We start from the raw sequence: 15,664 nt of genomic DNA, 5'->3' as shown, positions 1-15,664 counted from the left end.
GCGAGCTACACGCTCCCCCGCATTTTCTTCTCTAGCCGCGCGGCCTCCAACCGTCCACTTCGGCCACTTCGGCCACTAGCCGATCCATCCCGGGGTCCAGTCACACAAGCTACCACCCCGAGGCGCGGACCGTCCTGCGTACGCATCCTTTTTTTGGATGTCAACTGACGCCAGACCCAGCGCCGGGATGGCGCTGTCGCGTGATGGGCGTGAGAGCGCGAGCGCGAGCGCGAATGTGAACGCGGCCAGTACGAGTGTCGACGCGCCAGCACCGAACCCCAACGGCATCGCGATGTGCGGCCCGCCGATCGCCATCTTCCAGCTCATCCACGTGCCCCCCAGCTTACACTCGATGGTCGCGGGTGCAGGTGCCGGCCTTGTCAGCTCGATCGCGACGTGCCCGCTCGACGTAGTCAAGACGACCCTCCAGGCGCAGAGCGTTCCACGAGGTGCAAAGGGCTACGAGGGCGTGTCCAAGACCATTGTCCGCATCTACCGCCAGAACGGGTTGCGAGGCTTTTACCGCGGTCTCGGCCCAACAATAGGTGGATATCTACCGACATGGGGCATCTATTTCACCGTGTACGACTTTATCAAGGACCGTTTGCGACGCGTGCCGCTCGCTGTCGCGCATCCAGACACGTCGCATGTCGCTGCAGCCATGGCTGCAGGCGCAACCGGGACGATACTCACAAACCCCCTGTGGGTTGTCAAGACGCGGTTTATGGTAGGCACAAGACTGCTACAAAAGCAAGCGACTAACCTCTAGGCCCAGGCGACATTGCCTCCATCAGCCCCGAGATACCGCAACACGGTGCAGGCGTTCTACAGCATCTACAAAACCGAGGGTATCCGCGCGTTCTACAAGGGCTTGGTTCCGAGTCTGTTCGGCGTGACGCACGTCGCCGTCCAGTTCGGGTTGTATGAGAAGAGCAAGTCGTGGGCGAGTGAGTTTCCTTCTCTCCCGACTCGGGTGCTCAGTTACGCGCCAAAGCACTTGCCAACTCCGTTACGGACCAAGCCAGAGCCAAAACTAACGCCAGGCCGCGACGGGCGACAGCTTACGCCTACGGCGATTCTTGGTTGCTCGTCCGTGTCCAAGATGATCGCCTCGCTCGCGACGTACCCGCACGAGGTCTTGCGCACACGCATCCAGGTACAGCGCAACCGGCCAGCTGGTCCTCCCCAGCCTCCACGGCCACCAGAAGGCGCCGTTATGTCTTCCGGGCCGGGTCCCATCGGTGCGCCTGTGGGCTCGTCAACAAGAGTGCCCCCGGCCGCGCTCTACTCGCCGCTCGTGACCGGCTCGGAGCCACCATACCCTCAGAAGCCCGATCAGCCCATGTCGGGCAATGGGAGATTACGAAGATGGCAACCCAAGCGCGGTGGCATCATCGACGTCTGCCGCCTCATATACCGCCAGGACGGGTGGCGCGGGTTCTACCGCGGCCTCAGCATCAACCTCGTCCGCACCGTGCCCAGCTCGGCCGTCACCATGCTGTCGTACGAGCTCATTATGCGCAATCTAGCATTGTCCTCTTCATGAATGCATCGTGTTACGTATCGACTGTCCATCCCCGTCTAATCTAATGTGCACACTACTTGTTGGCCGCCTTTACAATGCCCTCGGCGACAGCCACCATTGCCATGGCTCCTGGGTCGGGGGGCATCTGCTGGTCCTTGCGGTCGCCGACGTAGGCTGCACGCCCAAGCTTGGCCTTGAGGGTCGATGTGCTCTCTCCTCCTGCACGGCACGCCGCCGCGGCCTTTGCGATATCGCCAGTCTTGGCCAACTCGTCAGCAAAGGGGATGAGGGCGTCCATGACCGTCCTGTGACCAACACGCGCCGCCGTTCGCTGCTTGAGCGTCTCGAGACCCTCGAGTGCCATCTTGCCAAACCACTCGCCATTAATCTCGGGCTGCGGGCTGCTCTTTGCGGCGGCAAGGATGCTTGTCGTCATGCCCGCGAGGAAGATGGAGAAGATGGCGCCCAGGGTTCCTCCGCAAGCTTCGTCGATGATCTCAGTCAGGTCACGGAACAGAGTGACGAGGTCGCCATCCTTGCCCAACCCCTCCTTGACCGCCTTGAGGACCGCCAATCCGCCCATCTCGCAAGTCTCGCCGCAGTCGCCATCGCCAACAATCGTGTCCCACTTGGTAAGCTGGGGCTCGAGAGCCACAACGTCCTCGGCAGCGTACTTGAGCGCGGCCTGGATCACCTCGGGGTTAACCTTGAGCGCCGGCCCCGTCGGTTTCGCCTCCTTCTTCTCCTCGGGCAGCTCAAAGTATGCGTCGGCGCGCTTACGCTCCGCCAAGTCCTTGGGCACGTCGCGGTACGTCCTGTATGCGGCGGGCCAAGCAACGGAATTATGCTCGGCATCGGTAAACTCCAACAGCCTTTCGACTGTGATACCTTCTGCCGAGCACTCGCGCGCAACATTGGTGAGGTTGAGCAGCGACAAGCTCACGCCAGGCATGTTCATCGAGCCCATGAACACACCGCTGAACACTCTTTTCGGGACGATGCCACGCTCCTCGAGCTGGCGCAGTGTCTCGTCAACAACAGCACCCATCTCGAGCGGGCTCAACCCGCCCTGGTTGTTGACGAGGAGAATGAGCTCGTCGCCGTCGGCAAACTTGACAAAGCTACGCTCGGGGTCGTCCTGCTTCAACATCATGTCGAGCATCATCTTGAACAGCTCCTCGGGCTCTGGCTGGGGGATGTTGAACACGCCCGTCTCGTTGTGCAGACCCAATCCGATCTCGCAGCGGCCCGCGCCAATCTGCGCCCACTCGCCACTGCGTCCAGGAACGTGACAGTGCTCGAGAGCCATACACACCGACGCCGTGTTGGATGCCATCGAACGCCCCAGCTTGACCATGGGCTGGAAGTCCATGTCCGCCTCGGACGCCGCTCCCATGATCTTGGAGACTGGTGTGAGCTTGTGCAAAATAAAGGGAGCTCAACGTGCAGCACTGCTGCATGCCGCCTCAAAAACTCACTCAGAATGATACCTGCCAAGCAACGGCGCCCGACCATCTTTCCCTGGCTGTGCGGGACGGACACGTCGTCGCCAACCACAACAAGCTCGACATTCTCAATACCCTGTCCCTGCGCCATGAGGCGCGCCAGGCCGAAATGGAGGTTGTCGCCGGTGTCTGGAGTCAGCCAAATGAATCCCAGGGTACTGCCGCGAGTTGCCGTCGCGAGAAACAAGAAACCAAAAACTCACAGTTCGTGATGATCAGGATCGTCCCCTTGTCGCTCGGCACGGCCTTGATGGCACCAAGCACCTGGCGTGCACTAGGCGACGCGAACACGTCACCGGCGACAGCGGCAGTGAGAAGGCCCTGGCCTACAAAGCCTGGTGTTCCCGGCTCGTGCCCGCTGCCACCGCCGCAGATTGTCGTGACCTTTGACCGGTCAGCGTCGGCGCGGTACACGACCTTGAGGGCTGGAATCAGGTTGAGGCGAGGGTTGTGGGCGACGAGGCCGCGCAGAGAGCGCGCCACCAGCGTAGTGTGGTCGTTGAAAATGTGGCGGTCGGTCATTGCCAGTGAGGTGGATGAGAGATGGGAAGAAGGATGGGAATGGGAGATGGCCAGGATATGAATGCTTGGTTTGGCCGTAGCGGTCTTGTGAGCTTGGCTACTGGCAGGGCAGCTAGCAGGTGGCAGCTAGCAGGTAGCCATCTGACCGGAGACATCTGCCTGGCTCAGTTACTATGAGGTCACCCAACTAGCAACCCGTGCCTCCTACCTCCGGACCGGCCTCCACTCGACAGCTTAATTCCGCCCGGAGACATGGGATATCAACCAACAACATCGGCCCGATATCTCGTCGGGATCATACATGCTGCCCAGTCTTGCACAATTTCTACTCCATGTCCATGCCGGCTCTAAGTACACCTTACAGGGCGCGTTTGATCATTGTCGCCATAGAGCCTAGACAATCTACGGCCGCAAGTCTCACCGACTCAGCGATGCGATGTGTGGACCGGCCCTCTACTCGTATACCTAGCGCCGCTTCGCTTCTTCTTTATAAAAGTTGCCGCCGGCACAGGGTCTCCAAACCCAATCGGATTATGAGACGTCATTTGACATATGCGGGGCCCAAGGTGGGTGGCAACAAGAAGCCAAGAAGCAGCTGACCATATCTGACAAAGACTAAAAGAATTCCAAGATCTGCACAGGACCTCTACTCATCGTTCGACAGTTCTACAGCCCAGGCAGAGGGCACAAGGCAGAAGGCAGGGCAAAAGCTTATTCCCCGCCCGGTGCTCGGCCACGCGTCGCGTGACTCGGCGCCAAGCAAGCCACCACCCACAAAGGCTGACGTCGCGCCTAACATTTCTTCGCTACGCTTGAGTGTTCTTGATCCGTGGAGCGACGGACTCTAGTCATCTTTCCTCATTCACCTCAGCGTCAACCTGGGGTATAAAACTCTTCTTCGGCGCAGCACACACCGCGAGCTTGCCCACGCCGACACCAAACACATTCCCTCGCACAGACCACCACGCCATCCAAGCCACCGTCCACGCCACCAAGCTCCGATTCACTCACAAACACTTTGAAACTGGCGCCCCACGCCCACCTCCCTCGCGCTCGCGCCTCTCATGCTCGCCCCCCTCGACCCCACAACCAAAGGCAAACAAGCGCGTCTGTGCACCATGCGATGCGATGACAGAGGCATCCCGCGCCGCTCCCACGTCCGCGTCCTTTATAACCCACCTCCCGACCTCCTCATTCCCTGCCTCACTCTCCCTCTACCTATTCCTCCCAACACCATGAACGCCATCCCCAACTACATTGACCACTGCGCGTTTCCCCACATCAACTACATTGACCACTGCGCGTTTCCCCACATCATCGATGCCGTGTTCGCGTACGCCGACCGCACTTCACTCTTAGCCCTGCGCGGCGCGTCGCGCACATTCCGCACCACGGCCGACGCCCACCTTGCCGCCCACCTCGTCTGTGGCTGGGCGAGTATCGAGACGCCCTCTGGCCGGCACCCAGCTATGGCAGATATTCACGCTCGTGTATGCGAGCTCCCCGCAGACGCGGCGGTCCGTGGCGCCCCCGTCCCGTGGGCCTCCTCACCAACCCCTCCAACCCCTCCCGCTTCAGCTTCAGCTTCAACTTCGGCCCCTGCCGTCGTCGACTTTAGCGACATGTTTACCCCACGCTCCCTCTCCCTCCTCCCAACACATACCGGGACGCTTCGCGTCTGGCTTTCGGGCTTCATGCACAATCCGGCCATCACGACGTCTTCCAACACCGTCATCGTCTTCGGGTGGCCGCGCGCACCAGCCATCGGACCAGTATACGAACCATGGGTAGCTCTACGACCAACCACCAAACGTGTAGTGTACCACATCAGTACGCGGTACCGCGCACACAGTGAGCTTCTCGCACAACTCCGCTCCTCCGATGGCGGAGTCGAGGAACTTACCGTCATTGTCAGTGGCGTCCACCCAGCCCCCAAGACATGGGAGTGCGCTCCTCTTCTCCACTTCCTTCGCTGCGTGGTTGCCGCCGCTCGCCGCCGTCCGCGCATGCGTATCTCGATCGTCAACGCCGCCGCACTCCCCCAACTCTTCCCGTCCGAAGGGAGCGTCGTGTTTGGCGACGACTGCGTCGCTCCCTTTGTCAGCACGTTCAACGAGTACGTTGTGAAGATGATGGGCGATGAGGTGGACGGGAACGAGCCTGAGCAATGGCGCTTCGCCAGCCTCGACGAGCACCGCATGCGCGTGGGTCAACGGCAATTCGCGCTCGAGATGGGCATGGCGTAAGAACGAAGACTTGTAGCATAGTTGTAGTGATCTGTTGACATCTATCACCCTTCCCGAGTAGGATGAACCCGGTGGTCATATCACGCACGACGGCCACCACCAAAACAATGTCCGTTCTCGTCTCTGGCAGCAGTGAGCTGCGATTATCTCACAGGAGTGGTGAGATTTCCCCTTGTGTTTCGCCCGAAAATCATCCCGCACCAAGCCTCGTTATATCAGTCGGTAGATTAAATGACTCTTAATGCGGATCTCATGATTCCGGTTGATCATTCGGTCGTGGGTTCGAGCCCCACACGAGGCTAGCAGTTCGCGCGGACTGCGCCACGTTTTTGGTTTCCCTGCTATTTTTGACCTCGTTCATCGCGCCCACCTATTTCAAGTAGAACGGAACAGGGCCCAACAGACTACAGACGAGGTGCATGTACAATGCGAGATACTCAATTACAGCTGCCTGACACTGCATTGCCGCCACATCAGCTGCGCTCGCCACTGTGGCGGTCTGTTTATAACTCTAGTTGTATCCACATCCGCCTTTCAAATAACGAACCAGACCGTCTGCCACCAATGACAGTTGCCCAATCAGAGTAATTGAAATGCGGATGCTTGTCGGATGGGTAGTCCTGGGTTGAGAACCCGCCTCCGAACTATCCGTGGTCGTGATGCTGCTCGGGTTGGAGTTCGCTCTGGAGCCCTGAGGCAGTACTTGTTGGAATAGCTTCCCCGACGCTGGACAAGATCGAGTTGCTGGTCTGCCAGTCGTCCAAGAAGTGGTATGCCGCGAAAGCGGATAGTGGAGACCCTTGGGCCGACGGGGATACATGTCCCCGCGAGGTCGCGGGAGGCGTTATCGATAGTCAGAGGGACCCATCGCTGTTTGCGGTACTCACGATTAAGGGGGAGCAGTTGCCGAGGTAACTGATAACAGCTGGGTTATTTTACACCGCAGGTGGATCATGCTGATACGCTCACCCCAGCCCCCGAAGGTTTGTACTTGCCGGGGGTTTCAACGAACAAACTGACCGCAAACGGAGGCGAGGACAACAGTTTCTGCAGATGATGCCATCACTGACATGACTCTGGCACCTCTGAAGGCCAATGCGCCTCAGCTAATTTCTGCGCAACGCTCAACGAAGAGAACATCTATCCCAACACCTGTAGCGCAAACGAACAGGGAGTGACGGCTAGTTCTTGGTCTGTGTGAAGAACATCCCTCATGTGCCACATGGGTGAAAGGGTAGCGGACTCGGTCATCTTGGCACCAAGCCATGTGTAGATCCACCACTGTGCCACGGGTTAATGGGATAGCGTCGACTGCGACTCACAGCCTCCCTCCTCTCTTATGTGTAGAAAGAACGTCGCTTGACCGAGAATCATGGACTTGTGTAGAAAGGACGTCGCTTCACCGAGCATCATGGACTTGATTGTTGTATAACTCTTCGTAGTTGACATGTACAATTGTGCTGTAATTCTGCCCAGCAGAGAAAATAGGGCCTTGAAGCTCTGGCCAGACGTGCGTGTGTCACTTTCTCAGAGTTTTCAGCCACCCTCCTCGCACTGCAATTAAGAACAGAAACCGACGTGGAGTGTAACGCCTCGCACTCATCCTAGAAACTCGTTCTTTCCTTTTGCGGGACTGTAGCGAGCACAATGTACATTTGACTTTCGTTGACGAAACCACCTTCTCCTTCTCACCATCCACATCATTTCTAGTTACCCATCACAGAGCGACCTTTCCCCCCCCCACCTCTTGATCCTGCGACCATCAATGTCTCACAACCACAACCACAACCACCACCACCCCCGCGCTTACAATATGGCCGCTGTCCCGCACTATCGGCTCATGCCAGCCATGCCAATTCCCAACATGGCCAATCCCTGCCCCCTCGCTGGCGAAATCACGAACGCCGAGTCCATCCTCTGGCACCGCTGGAAGCACTTCCACTCCGTCTCGGTCGCCCACGGCAACTCGATAGCCCAGTTACATGCCCTCCAACAAAGCAATATGGGCGGCCTTGCCCGCCCAATCCTCCTCCTCCACGCCGAGAACTACGTCAACGAAATGTCCCAGGCCGTGACTCGCGCCCACCAGACGTTCCAGGAACAGCTTGATGCCGTGGAGGGGATGTACGGCGCACACAGCATGTGCCCTTGTCACCAGGTCCTGTACCAGTGAGTGTTTCTGCTCTGGAGACGCTAATTGCAGACGTGGCCCCCCTCGCTCAAACTCTCCGTCGTTGTAGTTTGCATTAATGGTATTGGTCTAGCCCTTCTGATGCATAGTTTACCTCGTCTTGGCCGGGTACGCATGGTCCAAATGCCAGGTGGCTACCGTGGTGTGGCAAGGAACTTTGCGTCTCGCCCCTGCTGTCGATATGCTTCCGACAGTGGCACATTCATCACCAACTCGCAACCCGCCACAGTGCCTGACATTACCAGTTGCCGCAGCTTGGATTCGCAGCGCTGATACGGGTCGCACCCCGATCCGTCATCCCTTTGACATGCAACGACAGACGGGGCTGCGATCGATGGCAGAGGATGCACCTGTCCCATCAACGGTGGCAGATAACCATCAGGGTTGCGAAAAATGAACGTGATTGCCACGGCCGCTCGTGCTCGGCTTTCATCGCAGGCAAGTCTAAAATCCATCGCCAGCACCTCTCTGTCGTCTACCAGGGCTCTGGCTGCTTCCTTTGCCCCAACCCTAGAGCCAGATCGTTCTGCGATGTACAACATTGCATCACCGGTTCGCTCCGTCCATCACGTTGTTGATCGCCTTAGTCCCTGCACATACCGCATCGTCTCCATTCTAGCCCCCAATCATCCAGCTTCAGTACAAGATAAGAAGCGACCAACGAGAAAACCCACCGACCATCCGCCACTACCCCACTCCTTTTCCCTCCTCCAACATGGCCAACTGCACCTTCTGCATCATCACCGCGTCCCTCACCGAGGCCCAAACCGAGTTCCACGCCGCGGTCGCCAGCTTGGCCCGTTTCGACCAGGAATGCGTCACAGCCATCCAGAGGCGCCACTGGCACCGCGAGGACCTTGCCGAGCTCCGTGCAAAGTACTTTGCTAGCTTTATTGACTATGTCGAGTCCAAGGAGTCAGACAAGATCCAGACCAAGATCAACTCTCTTGAAACTAGGCTCAACGCCGACAAGGAGGAGATCCGCAAGACTGAGGGATACGCGACGACCGCCATCAAGGCCGTGTACGGCCTGCGTAACAAGATCTACAACATCCGCAAAGACCTCATCAAGTGCAAGGGATGCACTTGCCTCGTCAAGAGCATCATCAAGGGAAAGCCTAGCCGCCAGGTGAGAATTGATATTGAACGAGGATTGAAAATAGCCTCGCTTTTAGGCTCCATCGTAATCGATCGACATTCATCGTCTGGTTCAAGTGATTGGTGAGTCGTCACACTTGTCTACACTCACGAAGAGCCATACACGTCCGGACACTCGTATTTCTTTCGTTTAGCTTGCCTCTTTATGCATAAATTGTCGATCGACTCAGCCCAGACCCAAGCCAGACCAGACCACTGGCTGTTCAACTCAACTGACCACACCTCCTTCCTTCCGTCACGCGGCCCGCACAGTCCATATGTCACATTGGCGGCGCTCTAAAAAGGCTTGGTTGCGCTTAACACACTACCAGCCGGTCCCTGCCGCGAGTCGAACGCGGGACCGCTCCCATTGCAACCCAAAGAGAGCATGATAAACCACTACACCACAAGGACGGCTGCTCGTTGGTGGTGCCAAGGCGTTGATGGCCAGCGGCGATCAGTTACAAGAGTAGCAGGCAAACCTGGTTCGAGTTTGCGAGCCTCGGAGAAGGTTGTTGCTCGTCGAGAGGGATACCAGGGGTTGTGGAGTACGGTGGTAATCTGGTGACGGGAGCGTCGTCACGCCTATCCCAACCCCGACGTAGGGAAAAGTCCAAGGCTGCAGGCGCCTCTGATTACGAGCAGTGACGTCGGCACGCAGTCTATACAGCCAAACCGGTCGAAGGTATGGGTGTGGGACAGAAGGAACCGAACAGGGTGGATTTCCAAGGAGTGTTCCCATGCCTGCCTGGGATTGATCAGGTGCGGATACCAGTTCCTTTGGCCATCAGAGCCCACACTCGTTGGACGGTTTCCTTTCCAGGCCATCCCCGTTTAGACTCGGTTTCATATCTCTCAAAGGTCATAGACCCAGCGGCATCGGTACCCCATTCGCAATTCAGCTCGTGTAACACACTCGGATTCACGAGCAGTCGACAGGATCTTGTCCGTTCGCGCGAGTCGACTCAGACTCTGACGCGAAGACAACAGCGACACATCACGTCAATGTGCTCGGTCCTCTTGGACGTCACCCCCTCAGGCCATCCAAAAACGAACGTTCGCGCGCTTCTCTCTGACGGAGAATTGAACTCCGGTCTCCCGCGGTCATTCATGACAAGCGAGCATACTAGCCACTATACGATCAGAGACTGTTTTTTTCCTGTACTAGCCACTAGACGATCAGAGACTGTTTTTCCCGTACTAGCCACTATACGATCAGAGGCTGTTTTTCCCATACTAGCCGCTATAAGATCAGAGACTGTTTTTCACTATGTTACGATGTCGCCTGCCTTGGTGGACACATCTCACGGCGCGGATGTCTTGGATGAATGCACAGCGCGTTTCCCCGGCTAGCACCAGTGTGGCAGCCACAGCTCGAAGTGAATTCTTCCCTGCAGCCTGCTGGAGATCTGGATACCCGGGTACCGGATTCTTGTGCGTGGCTGACGGAAACTGAATCTTAATCACAGATAACGTGAACCTCGAATGTTCTGGCCACCGGGAGCCGTCTACAATCGAGTCACCGTCTACAACACTATCCCCGAAAACGCATATGACGGATGAGAGATGCCGAAACCAGGCCGGGTTACATGTTAGAAACTTGTTTCAGGGCAGGTGAGATGCAGCGGGAAGGGAGGTCGAGTTCTGGTAGACTCAGGCATCCACCTACCAGCACCCCGCCGCAGACAGAGATAGATCATGCATGACATTACCTGATGCGAGCGCGGGCGTTTCTATCTAGGGTATTCACAGCGGACGTGCATCCACCTTTTCGTCTTAGAGACCGGCAACGCCCTGCCCCGAAAGGTAGCGCTTGAGGTCGTCGAGGAGCTCGAGCTGCTCGGTGGTGGTGAGCGAAACGACAACGGTCTGCAGGATGCCACCGACGGTCACGTTCTGGACGCGGATGAGAGACGAGTAGTACACGTAGGCAAAGATGCCCATCATGAACTGACAGTCCATGCGGTCGGTCATGCCGCCGTGACCGGGAATCGAGTGGCCAAAGTCCTTGATGTTGAACGCGCGCTTGAAGCCCGACGCGAAGAAGCCACCAAAGGGCGCGACGAGCGAGGCGAAGGTGGCCATTGCGATCACGTGCAGCTGGTACGGCTTGTACCAGACCGGGGCTGGCGCGTGTCCGAGCTGCGGTCAGCAGGAGCGGCGGATGGAAACTCACAATGGCAGTCAGGATGGTGCGCACGGCGCCAGTCCACTCAAACTCCTTCCAGAGGAAGACAGGGTTGGGCTTGCACTGGATGTCGGAGAAGATGGTGACACTGAGGTCCTTGGCCGGGCAGATGAAGTAGTTGAACTGCTGGAAGAAGGTGCCCCACCCGATGCCGAAGATGAGGGTGCAGATGAACGCGCCGACAAAGCCCTCGACCGTCTTCTTGGGAGACAGCTTGATGAGCGGCGTGCGGCCGAACAACTTGCCACAGATATAGGCGAAGATGTCGTTGCAGATGACGAGCGAGGCTGGTACGAAGAACCAGATCATACCCTCGAGAATGTTGTTGACGATAAAGTGCGACGACACGACAATGAGAAGGAGCGTGATGTGCACCCAGCAGAACAGGGCGAACTGCTGGCGCAGGTACTGGCGCTGGAGGTTGGCGACGAACGCGACGAAGCCTGGGGTTAGTCAGTGCCAAGAGCGGAAGGCTCAAAGGGGCTTGTGCGAGGAGAACCGCGACCGAAGACCGGCGGCGACACTACACCGCTGGCGTACTCACCTAAGATGTACAGCATGAAGCTGATGAAGCGGTGGTTCTTGGCAAAGGGCACAAAGTACGCGTCAACAAACACAATGTGCTTGAAGTAGTAGATGATGCTTTCGCCGTAGAGGAAGTAGTTGGTGACGACAAAGAAGTACCAGTTGAGCGACTTGCTCCAGTCGCCGACTTGCTTGAGAGACTTGGAGCCCTCTGAGTGTCAGCGGATTCGGTGGCAGACAACGCACGGTCACGCAGATCAAAGAGCGCAGAAATCTCCTTGTACACGATCGCCTGGCAGACCATGACGAGGATGATCATGCATGGGTGACCCATTAAGAGGAGAGCTGGGGTCAGTGACGAACAAAGCAGGCGGGTCCAGCACTCCGCTGCCAAAGCCAGCCGAGCGCCCGGCGTTGAACCCACTAATGAAGCCGAAGATCATGATGAGCGTCCACACCGTCCGCTCGATGGCGTTCTGGTTCTTCTTGGGCGGCGGAGCCTGCACCGGCTGGGGGGCACGGGGGATCGTTGTCTCGCCGTCGCGGCCCTCGCCAGCGAGTACGCCGTCCTCAAACTTGACATAGTTCTTGGGGACCCCGGGGACCGGGTCCTCAAACTTGACGCTGTTCTTGGACGGCGAGGTCGGCGTGAACGCGGCTCCGGGGCCAGCGGGTGTAAAGTCCGCAGGCGCCTTGCGCTTGCGGTTCGCGGGGGATGCATCCCTGACAGGATGAGGAAGAGACTCGGGGAGCGACGGGGCGAACGTCGGCGACGTGGGCGGCGAAGCCTCGCGCGGCTGCTTGGCGACCGTGGTAGCGGCCGGTGGCGCAGCCGGGGCGGGGGCGGGAGTGGAGAATGGGGGTTGGGATACCTGCGGTGCAGGCTGTGCGACCTCGGGCTCGGGCTTGGGCTCCGACACCTGCTTCGCCGTTGAGGCGGCTGGAGGCTCCTGAGCGTCGGCGCTCTTGCCGTTCGCCCCGTTCGCCTTGGCAGCCGCAGCAGCCCTAGCGCGAGCGCGTTTCTTGGCAGATTTGGTGAGCGGCGCGGTGGGTGCACTGGGTGTCACCGCGGACGGCTCAGGCTCGGGTCTTCTGTCAGATTAGTCAGAAGCGGACGCACTCTTCAAGGTCCGACTCTTCATCCTCGACGTGCTGGTGCACGTCAAGCACGTCGAACATGTTACGTTGGGAGAATGAGGACATGGTGGCGATGGCCTCGGTAAGGATTGTGAGGGTTACTGTGATGGACAAGAAGCGGACGAGTGGTTCGAGAGTGTAGTTGAGTTTGAGTTGAGACAGAAACCGAGGAGTTGTTGCGTGTCTTTCTCCTAATTCTCCTTAATAGTAGAGAATTAGCCATTGATACTAGGGCGGCCGGCTAATTCAAAGTTCAAGGTGACGTCTTCGTGAATGCACGACACCAAGCACGACGGAAGCATTCGTATCATTCGACCACCTCTTTTCCCCACGTCATATAACACGTGGCTCTCCCATCCTCTGGGTCCTACATTTTGCTCAACAGCATCTCCAACTTTGACATTCACTCTCATCTCAACGCGCATGTCTTCCACCATGTCTTGACTTTCTCCCCACTCCATCCATATTCCTGCTCACAGTAAGTCGTCCACACTCTTCCTGCTTGATGAACACTACAATCCAACTCCTAAGCGGTGGAACCTCTCGAGGTTAGCCGTGGCGCCGGGTAGGACCGGTCTGCGTGCGGACTCTCTACACATGACCTGACGCCCTCTTTTTCTTCCGTCTGCGAGTGACGCTAACGGCAGATACTAACATGTCGATCCAACTGACGGCGCCGATATCGGAAACATTCTGAGTGAGTAGTCAACGTGCGCTGTGACGAACAACCACAACCATACTTTACCTCATTCGTAACCGGCTCTGCCGCGATTGACGAGACACTTTCAGCCTTGGCTGAGCGCACCTTGAGCTTTTTATTGCTTTGAATCAAACTGACAGACAGCCACAGCTAGTTGCAGATCGTCAATCTTCTTCCGGGGCTGATATCTTATTATGGTGAGTCCATCCCCCACACACGGATGAAAACTTTCGATGGGCGGACAGAAATCCAAGTCCTGCGCTTGCGCAACGCCCCACTGTACAAACCGGGGCGGGGAGGCGGAGTTGGTGATTCATCGTTTTCTGATCTCTATCCCTACGCGCGAGGACGCCGCTGACTTTAAGCTGTGATGGGTTTTCAATCGATGATGATGGTGGACATCGAGCTAGAGGCTCGGTGTTGACTGTCACACATCCGGTGTCTCTGGCGTTGTCGCCGCCCCGTCGCGGGGGAGGGGAGTGCTTGCACTCCTTCATGATGCAAAGACCAACTTTGTTGGAAACACGGCTAGCTTCGGCAATGCTGTCGAAAATTAACCATCTTTCGGGGCTGATCTCCCACCGCGACGTTTTGTAGTCTATCTCCCTCTATGTCATCTTGTGTTGTTCTACTCTCAATTAGGCGTGGGTGTGTGGCAGCAATGGATGTACATGTCTATGTGTATGTTCGTGGCAGTGGACACGTGCATGGTTCATGGTTCATGGTCGTGCTCTAGATCTGAATGTCGCACACCATCTCGATCTCAATGTCGCGCACCGTCGCTAGATCTCAATGTCGCGCACCATGAGCTGGTGCGGCTCGCCCTCTTCGTCAAAGCGCGGCCCTTCCTCCAAGTATCCGAGCTTTGCGTAGAACTTGATAACGGGGATCTGCCATGAGCGCAGCGCCGAGCATTCCGAGTTGTCTCAGCACTCTCATCTCCGCCTCATCCTCATCATCAACATACCTGCGAGTGGATCTTGACATGCACGGCCTTACCCGCGCGGCCCTCTTTGACGAGATGCTGAAGACGCCCAGCGCGGGCCTCACTCATGAGCCACTCTTCCATGGCATGCACGAGCGCCCGCCCGGCCCCAGTAGACCGATACGACGCCAGCACGGCCAAGCGGGTCAACTTGCCCTTGGAGGGGACGAGGCGCACTGTGCCTGCGGGTGTTGCGTCAACCTTTGCGAGAAAGTGGACGCAGTCGCCCGTGTGGTCGTAGCTGCATCAGCCAAGCCTCAAGCCTAAGAAACCAGGCAAACACACTCGTCAAACTCGGTGTCGAGGGGGAAACCCTGGCGTCAGTGCGAGTGCGAGAGCAGGAGAGCACGCTATCACGCTATCACGCGAAACCGTACCTGTTCGTGGGCGAAGACTGGGGTCAGTGTGCGTAAGGAATGTGTGATGTGATGCCGGAATGGTGCCGGTGTCAACTTGACTAGGAGCTCGGTAGCACTCACCATCTACGCGGATCTTGTGGCACGCGGCCAAGTCTTCGGGGCTCTGGACGACGTGTACGCTGACGGAGCTGACGGGCATGGTGGCGATCTCGACGATTGTGAAGTGGAGGCAGTGGAGGCTTTTGACCTTCAAAGAGGTCAGTCCGGCCCGAGCGCGAGCCATGAGCCGGATTCGTTGCTTCCGCTCGACCCATTCCGGGATTCCCCCTACAGTTGGCTATCAACAATGATTCACAAGTCATCAACTCTGCCTCTATCACCATTTCCAGCGCCCCGTACACGACACGCGTCGTTCGCTTGCCGTTGTCGCTCGGCTCGGTCAGTTACTACCATGCGATGAGGCACATCTTGCCAAGTTTCAAGCGAGAAACGCCCCAAGGCTCAAAGGGCCCTTGTTATCCTAAACTTCCCTTGGAGGACCGTGCGCAGCTTGAACTTTTGTCGTGGTGATTCCCTCTCAACTCCAGTCCGAGCATCAGGGAAGATGATCCGTGCGTCGAGCTAGGTAGCCCGCTAGCCCGCTA

The 15,664-nt window shown here is 57.6% G+C and overlaps 7 protein-coding genes across 7 annotated transcripts; 4 read left to right on the top strand and 3 right to left on the bottom strand.

Moving 5' to 3' along the window:
- Positions 1 to 292: 292 nt before the first annotated feature.
- CcaverHIS019_0411740 (uncharacterized protein) lies at positions 293 to 1,546 on the top strand (the record flags this gene model as incomplete). The annotated part of the gene is made up of 3 exons (XM_060601091.1): positions 293 to 727; positions 770 to 947; positions 1,044 to 1,546. The coding sequence occupies 3 exons, from the start codon at positions 293 to 295 to the stop codon at positions 1,544 to 1,546; spliced, it is 1,116 nt and encodes a 371-aa protein (XP_060457619.1).
- A 52-nt stretch (positions 1,547 to 1,598) lies between these two features.
- CcaverHIS019_0411730 (uncharacterized protein) lies at positions 1,599 to 3,552 on the bottom strand (the record flags this gene model as incomplete). The annotated part of the gene is made up of 3 exons (XM_060601090.1): positions 1,599 to 2,932; positions 3,004 to 3,159; positions 3,234 to 3,552. The coding sequence occupies 3 exons, from the start codon at positions 3,550 to 3,552 to the stop codon at positions 1,599 to 1,601; spliced, it is 1,809 nt and encodes a 602-aa protein (XP_060457618.1).
- A 1,235-nt stretch (positions 3,553 to 4,787) lies between these two features.
- Positions 4,788 to 5,798, top strand: CcaverHIS019_0411720 (uncharacterized protein; the record flags this gene model as incomplete). Its single annotated transcript, XM_060601088.1, has 1 exon — positions 4,788 to 5,798. The coding sequence occupies one exon, from the start codon at positions 4,788 to 4,790 to the stop codon at positions 5,796 to 5,798; it is 1,011 nt and encodes a 336-aa protein (XP_060457617.1).
- Positions 5,799 to 7,662: 1,864 nt separating this feature from the next.
- CcaverHIS019_0411710 (uncharacterized protein) lies at positions 7,663 to 8,038 on the top strand (the record flags this gene model as incomplete). The annotated part of the gene is made up of 2 exons (XM_060601087.1): positions 7,663 to 7,967; positions 8,002 to 8,038. The coding sequence occupies 2 exons, from the start codon at positions 7,663 to 7,665 to the stop codon at positions 8,036 to 8,038; spliced, it is 342 nt and encodes a 113-aa protein (XP_060457616.1).
- A 666-nt stretch (positions 8,039 to 8,704) lies between these two features.
- CcaverHIS019_0411700 (uncharacterized protein) lies at positions 8,705 to 9,176 on the top strand (the record flags this gene model as incomplete). Its single annotated transcript, XM_060601086.1, has 2 exons — positions 8,705 to 9,118; positions 9,165 to 9,176. The coding sequence occupies 2 exons, from the start codon at positions 8,705 to 8,707 to the stop codon at positions 9,174 to 9,176; spliced, it is 426 nt and encodes a 141-aa protein (XP_060457615.1).
- Positions 9,177 to 10,902: 1,726 nt separating this feature from the next.
- Positions 10,903 to 13,042, bottom strand: CDS1 (uncharacterized protein; the record flags this gene model as incomplete). The annotated part of the gene is made up of 6 exons (XM_060601085.1): positions 10,903 to 11,268; positions 11,303 to 11,757; positions 11,859 to 12,050; positions 12,086 to 12,184; positions 12,264 to 12,928; positions 12,960 to 13,042. 6 exons carry the CDS (start codon positions 13,040 to 13,042, stop codon positions 10,903 to 10,905), a joined length of 1,860 nt encoding a protein of 619 aa, XP_060457614.1.
- A 1,416-nt stretch (positions 13,043 to 14,458) lies between these two features.
- Positions 14,459 to 15,219, bottom strand: CcaverHIS019_0411680 (uncharacterized protein; the record flags this gene model as incomplete). The annotated part of the gene is made up of 5 exons (XM_060601084.1): positions 14,459 to 14,566; positions 14,644 to 14,902; positions 14,947 to 14,975; positions 15,039 to 15,055; positions 15,141 to 15,219. 5 exons carry the CDS (start codon positions 15,217 to 15,219, stop codon positions 14,459 to 14,461), a joined length of 492 nt encoding a protein of 163 aa, XP_060457613.1.
- Between the last annotated feature and the right edge of the window lie 445 nt (positions 15,220 to 15,664).

This window comes from Cutaneotrichosporon cavernicola (assembly GCF_030864355.1).
Source record: "Cutaneotrichosporon cavernicola HIS019 DNA, chromosome: 4".
Classification (NCBI taxonomy): domain Eukaryota; kingdom Fungi; phylum Basidiomycota; class Tremellomycetes; order Trichosporonales; family Trichosporonaceae; genus Cutaneotrichosporon; species Cutaneotrichosporon cavernicola.
Note: the sequence above shows the minus strand (reverse complement) of the source record. Positions and strands in the feature narration are given on the sequence as shown.